General features: G+C 41.1%; 1 protein-coding gene across 1 annotated transcript in view; it reads left to right on the forward strand.

Annotated features, from left to right (window-relative positions):
* The window catches only part of RNLS (renalase, FAD dependent amine oxidase), a gene marked incomplete at its 5' end in the record, with an annotated part of 21895 nt that extends 16625 nt beyond the window's left edge, over positions 1 to 5270 (forward strand). Inside the window, one exon of the mRNA XM_010177309.1 lies at positions 4982 to 5270. Within this exon, the coding sequence (XP_010175611.1) occupies positions 4982 to 5134 (153 nt within the window). The remainder of the gene's footprint in view (positions 1 to 4981) is intronic.
* Positions 5271 to 7436: the final 2166 nt, after the last annotated feature.

Consider the following 7436-nt stretch of genomic DNA (forward strand, 5'->3'; position numbering starts at 1 on the left):
AACTGAACCCAGCACTCAAGGTGCGGCCTCACCAACGCCCAATACTGGGGGAAGAGAATTTCCCTGGTCCTACTGGCCACTCTGTTCCTGATCCAGGCCAGGATGCTGTTTGGCCTTCTTGGCCACCTGGGCACTCTGCTGAATCATGTTCAGCTGCTGTTGACCATCACCCCCAGGTCCTTCTCTGCTGAGCAGCTCTCCAGCCACTCCTCCCCAAGCCTGTCACGCTGCTGGGGGTTGTTGAGGCCAAAGTGCAGAGCCCAGCATTTGGTCCTATTGAACCTCATGCCATTGGTCCTGGCCCATCAATCCAGCCTGTTCAGATGCCCTGCAGAGCCTCCCTACCCTTGGGCAGATCAGCACTTCCACCCAGCTTGGTGTCATCCTCAGGGAGCAAGAGGAAAGGCGATAGTTGCTTGGTATCTGTAATACATTCCTCCACGTAGCCATCAACAGCATCCAGATCATTTCTAGTCATCTTTTTACATAGTGGACCTGACTCAGTGGTAAGTTATGCAGCAATACTGGTAAGTAGAGACAAGAGCAGTGTACAGGAAGGAAGTAAATCCCAAATACTTCATTGGGATTTTAACTCGAATTTAAAATATGACTCAATCTGTCTCTTCTGTATCCAAAAGTATGTGATATTATTAGCAGAATTCCCACCCTACCACAGAGTAGCAGAAGTCCTTGTGTTCAGACATACTAATTGATATTATTTGATTTGACCTAGTTCAATTTAACAGTATGTTATGAGAAAAATATTTCAAAGTAAACTACCTAAGCGTAATAATAGCAAAATGTGTATATTTTACAGACTTTTAAAAATCCAAGGAAATTGCTGGCAATTTCCTAAAGTATTGGAGTGTATCTACATGTTTACCCAAAACCTCTTAAGTGAAATTACATTGGTGAAATTGAACGTGGAAGTCAATGGAAAATATTTACTTAAAGCAGTCGCCTAAAAATTTTTCCTTTTATGAAGTCTGGGAAAGTTACTGTACATGGCTGTTGTGAAGTCTGTTCGTACCCCTTTATCTGCATCCAATTTAGGAACCTGGTTCATTAGCACAGAGTTTATTTTTCTGCAAGTTAGGAATTGGTAGTTTTCAGATAACTTACCAGTGTGTTCGTTCTCAGCTGTTGTGTAAAAATGACCTTAACCTAGGTTTTTATGTTTTAGATGACTCATACAAAAAATCATGGCATGTTTTATATGTTCTTCTTTATCAGTTCAAGGTTTGGGGTTTTTTTTGCTAGTAACAGCATTTCTGTACAGTTGTCACTGTTAAGCATCCTTTGCTGGTTGTGAATTCTGATCTTTTCTTCTGCTTTATCTGTTACCTTTCTGCTTCAAATTGCTTGCGAGCAGAAGAGCTGCAGGTGGTAGGGAGAAGAAGAATAGGATCTATTGTCTCCCACAGACAGATACTTGGTTGACCAGCTCTGGAAAGGGCTTCCCAAACAAAGAAAGAAGTATTTTTAAACAGAATTAATACACCCTAGATACTGCTGCTATGACAGAGCTCTGTCATCAAATTTGTAAAATTTGTTCATGTGTGCAAGGAAAGGCCTTAATACACTTTTTTCTTGCACTACTCACACTTTTAGCATCATGCCAAAGGTAACTAACGTATGAGCATACACATTATATATGTCCCTTTCTGCTTTATTTCACCATGAAAACATGGATAAAGTAAAAGACAAGAACGACAGTTAATTTCTTACTACTGAATTAAAATAAAAAGTCTCAATTGAATTTTACGAAACAACTATGCTTTTTGAATCCTGTCAAAATTCTGTTCTTACAGGATTTATTGTAACCTTGTACATATTGCTTCATCTTTAAGAGATTGCTGGAACAGTCACTGTAGAAATGAACTCTTATTTTCCACAGTTGCTTCAAAATTGTTGTCTTCCTAAATCACTAGGTGTGCATCCTGTTTCCCTTATTTAAAAATTACATTCATACATCATACTGCTAGATGATGCTCTATTATTTTCCCAAACCACTGTACAATTTACAGCTCTTCCCACTTTCTTCTCCTGCCTCTGTTGCCTGCTATCAGCGATGCTGCTACTAACCAAACCCACCGACTTCAGCAACTGCTTCTGCTTTATGGCTGTGTCACAGGAGGGATTATCACCAGTCTTTAATTTGGGGAGTGAATGTCAATATGACTCAGTTTGCAAATAAGTCAGTGTAGGTCAGGTCTGTTGTCTCAAGAAAGAGATCTCTATTGCCACCCTATAAAATAATCACTACCTAAATGAAATATCTGGGACAGAGCTCCCTCTTTCTCTTAAAGCTATCTTTACTTTCAATTATAATAAGCTGTTGCCACAGAAGCAAAGGGGAACTGGTAAGATGGTTGCATCTTTCCGCTGACTCTTTTAGACAAGACTTATCCTAGTTGTTAATTAAATCCAGCTATAACGTCCTTCACATGGCCAAACACAATCCTGGAATTAAAACACAAACTTTACAATTATCCATGGCGGATGAGGGATTAGGACTTCCAGACTTTTACTGACACTGCTTAACAGCACAGCTGCAATTCTGGATCCCCTCCTTTAATGATGATAAAACACTATTAGCATTCAGAGCCAACAGCATCCCAACGCATCATGTCCCTTTGACAGAGTCCATTTGTATGGATAAGGGATACTGGAAAACACAGAATCATAGAAATTGTACCCCTTCATAGGGGACCTCAGAAGGGACCACTTCAGGTCTCTAGTCCAACCTGTTGCTCAAAGCAGAACCATCACTAGGTGACCTTGTCCATGGCTTTGTCTTGCTGAGTCTTGAAGTCTTCGAGGATAGAGATCCAATGGGCCAAGGGTAATTTGGCATTTATGTTGGACAACACCTTCAGAAGAACTGGGAGAAGGGGCAGGATCACTCCTCTCCACAGTCACTGTGACTAGAGTGAGGTCCTTTGCTACATTGAGCACACAGTCTTGCCACACAGGTGAAAAGATGCAGGTTGAGATGTGAAAACATTAATCCTGTGATCAGTGTAACAAACCAGAAGCTGTTTGGTACAGCCAGCATCAAATAAGCACTGGAAAGTCAAGAAGAAAGGATACTCAAAAAAACCTTTTTCTGCTTAACCTTACTTCACTGTTTATATTCAGTGACCTTGATCTATTAAGAAAAATTCAGGAATAAATGAAGTACTGACCTAAAATGAGTCTGAGAAAGATGATCTCTGGCTGGATTTACCATACATAGCTAGACTGTTAAGTGGGATAATGGAGAATGGGTCACAAATGGCTACAGATTCATTTCAGATAATTACCTCCTCTAAAGAGACACTAACATGCTGATAGCATAAAATGCAGCCAGTATCATACATGTGGGTGTTTTGCAGCTGATCCGTACTTGGAAATGGCAGATAACAGCATGGCAGTGGCTAGCTGAGTGTACATTTGAATCAATGGAAAAGTCCCCCAGACTGAGCAAGATGCCTCAGACTTTATGTCTTGTTCACTGAAGTTGACAGTCGCATGATGGGGTACAGTGATGGTGTACTGCACAGGAATCCAAAACATATCTTTGGACCAAAAGATAGATTTGAATCCAAAACGTATCTTTGGAACAAAGGCAGAAAGTCAAGAAATGATTGAAATTAAGAAATAAAATTGTACTTTCTGTATCATGCTTTATGATCTCTATGGTTTGATCTCTGTTGCTGGTCTACTGCTGTGCTTCTGCTCTGGCTTTCTAGATATTGTTTCCTGTTTTTCAACATTTCATTCTTATGAGTCTTGTTTTGTCATTCCTTTTCTTGGACTATTTCTTCCCACCTTCTTCCTATGATCATCATCAAGCTGTCATGCATCTTCTTATCTTTTTTCTCCCTTTTGCCTGAGCCTACATTGCCCTCATGTTTACTGTTAGGCCAGTACTACTGCTGCTGCGGCTGCTGCCTTATTTCCATTCCAAGATTCACCGGTGCTGCTCTGGGGTGCACTGGTTTAGTACAACATGGACACTCAGCCTTTGTACGTAGGTTAGAAACAGGCTACAGCAATGTGTGACACAGCCAAGCATGGTAAAAACACAAATGCTATGTGCTTTTACACTGCTGTTTGACACTGTTGGTCTTTGTCACAAAGTACATGACCATGAGTTCCAGATTAACAGGTACTGGCCAAAGCAAAGTCCATTCACTTTTAGAAGGGTTGTACAGAACTGCTCAAGAGCTGCCACTCCACAGATACAAGTTTAATAGAGGATATTGCCAAGAAAATAATATTTAAAGTGTATGCAATGCATACATTGAGAATGACATTAAATATTTATCAAAGCAACCTTATTCAGAACTTGTCCCATGCTGCTTACATAGAAAGCATTGATTGTATCTCTAGTAGTGTCTAAAAATTGTTGTGTGAAAAAGGAGACCAGCATAGCAGAGAGACCAGGTGGGTTGTATGTACGCTTGCACAGCAGCATGAAGCATGACGGGCAGGTCATCATGCCAGTTGTTACTCTGAAGTCCACCTCACTTCGCATGCAGGAAGGTCACAAGGTCAACTCAGTCATGTTTCAGGCTCTCTCAGAAACAGCAGGCTCCCTTTCCTTTATTGAACAGTTATGTATCTGGGGGTTTTTGCGAACTCACCTTTGCTGATACGAGGTTATATGTCTTCCTACCTTTTGGCATAGAGAACTCCATGACTCATCTCTCCAGAGTCAGGCAATTAATTTCTGCTGAGATCAACTGAGAATAAGACAGGATGGAGCTGTGAAGTTTCTAAATTTCTACATACAGGAAAACTTTATTCTAATTATTTAACTCCAGAAGATAAATATTTTACTATGGTAATTTGAGAGTTAATGCTTGGACCTATGATCTGGGGTGGGAGGGGTACCTCACATGAAGGTGTGTTTCTCAGGAATACAGACCTTTCAGGTGTGAAATTCAGGTAAATAAAACACTATTCCAACTCCTTGTATGCTTTTCTTTTTCAGGTTACAAAAGCTGTGCCCAATTGTCTGGGACATATGATTCTTCATACTCAACCTCTTCTGATTTGCGGGGGTGATGGATTTACTCGTTCCAACTTTGACGGCTGCATAGATTCTGCTATGAGTCTTGCAGAGGCTGTGAAGTCTCATTTATAGCAATTTCAAAGTTGGTGGCTGAACAATCTAGATTTATCATGAATTTTACTATGATGGCTTGAATTCTAGTTTTCTCTTAATATCACTGGCCTCTATCTTGCAAAAATAATAAAAAAAAAGACCTCTTGGTGTGCTGTAATAATTATTGGGATCGAATTAAGTTTAATTTTCCAGGATCTGTGCTGTGAGTGATTACTTTGCTTGAAGTAAAGCTTTTTTCTGGCTCTAGTCAGAAGCACTGAGCTCCAGCAGTCTTGCCAGGTCTCCTGGTACTTTATAGCCCCTGAAAATTATGTCAAGGAGAGGAGCCTGACTTATTAAGGAGCTTACTCCTTCTCTGAGCATTTGGAACTCTAGAAGTGACAGAAGGCATGTGCACAATTGATCCCAGAGCTTTCATACGTACACGTGGTCATTTCTCTGGTACAGATCAGTCCTGGTCATGGTTATTGTGTTGGCCATGGGAAATCAGTGATGGGGCTTACCTTGCTATGTTTCTCAAGTTGGATGGCCTATGCAAGGCCTAACCATATCGACTCAAGATCTAACCACATCTCCAGACATGGACAACTTTTAAGTGAGAGATAGTAGTTGTCTGCTGACCAGCTTTCCTAGCCCACAGTTTTCTGGAGCCCTGGTTGCAGATTGTAGGAAGAGCACATGTAAGAGCTTGATGCTGTTAGTTGCAATGATGTGCCACTAAACCATGGTTCCTGTCCTGAGTGCGGTCTAAGCAGCATCAGCCCAGATGTGCTCGTAAAGGAAGAACAGAGGGAAGGTGAATGAGAAGGTGTGCATGTTTCTAGCACTCTCATAGCAATAAGGCTGCGGTCCCAAAACCATCCTGGGAATAGACATTGATATCTGGGCTGTAACATGAGTTTAACACAGTGAAGCGGACTGGCCAGGAAAGAGGATACATGTAAAATAGTCCAGTATTAGGGACACAAAATTGGTGAAGGGCTTAGAGGGAAAGCCAATATGGGGAGAGGCTGACATCGCTTGGTTTATTCAGCCTGGAGAAGAGGAGACTGAGAGGCGATCTCATCACAGTCTAGAACTTCCTCACACGGGGAAGAGGAGTGGCAGGTGCTGATCTCTTCTCTCTGGCCACCAACGCCAGGAGCAGAGGAAATGGCAGGAAGATGTGGCAGGGGAGGGTGGGGTTGGCCGTGAGGAAAAGGTTCTTGAGGCAGAGGGTGGTGGAGCAGTGGCACAGGCTCCCCAGGGAGGGGGTCATGGCACCAAGCCTGACAAGATTCCGGAAGCATTTGGCCAACATGTGCCCTCAGACACATGACCTGAATGTTGGGATTGTCCTGTGCAGGGTCAGGAGTTGGACTTGATGATCCTTGTGGGTCTTTTCCCACTCACAACATTCTATGATTCTATGATTCTATGAGTATTTGCCAGGTTAGAGAATTACTGATGCATCATGGTTCTCTGCTGGTCCAGGGTCCCCTTTCCTCCTTCCAGGTGGTGGAGGAATTGGAGTAGGAGCAGTCAATATGGAGGGTGGTTTAGCTGCTTTACCTGGCAAATGCCAAGAGGAAGGAGAGAAAAAAAATTATCTAAGCATGGTCCATGGCAGTGTGTTAATAAGAAAACTGTGCTGATATTTCAGGCTTAGGGTTACATCACCACCGCCATAAAAACTCATTAAAAGTAAACAGCCAGTCTGAAAGTGAGGAGAGTTCTAGACAGCTCTATACTTTATTTTGGCAGAACAGATGTAGAAATAGAGGGATAGGTCCAGGGAAGGAAATGAATACATGTGTGAGTGAATGAACAAGAAATTTTATTTGAAATACTAGAAAAATAAACAAGTATAATTGTGTTGAAAATACTACCTGTCAAAGTTTCAAGTATTTTGAAGCTACTAGACTGTGTTTCTGTGAAGTCTATTTTGAAATTACTCAGAAATTAACTAAGAAATCATTTATTTATTCTAAATTTGATTTTTGCTTGCTCTTCCTCTTGTGTCACTTGTTTCACAAGTAAACTTGTGTCACAAGTTTAGTACCTCTCTCTACTACAGTGCTAAAAATAACAAAATGCTATTTTCAGCAGATAGAATTTTAACTGTTAGAGAAGTACTATTGAACTTCTTTTTCTTATACCCCTGCATTTCACAAAAATCCAACATCCTGTATTCACAGCAGCTGAACACTGTAATTTACTGCTGCATTTGACCATTTCTAATGCAGTCTTTTAAGTGCCACTAAGAATCTTAAAAGTTAAGTTAATTTAAAAAACATCTTTGAAGGCTATTTTGTGATACCATGCAATTTTGGTGATTTGT

Source organism: Antrostomus carolinensis, unplaced genomic scaffold, assembly GCF_000700745.2.
Source record: "Antrostomus carolinensis isolate BGI_N321 unplaced genomic scaffold, ASM70074v2 scaffold12651, whole genome shotgun sequence".
Classification (NCBI taxonomy): domain Eukaryota; kingdom Metazoa; phylum Chordata; class Aves; order Caprimulgiformes; family Caprimulgidae; genus Antrostomus; species Antrostomus carolinensis.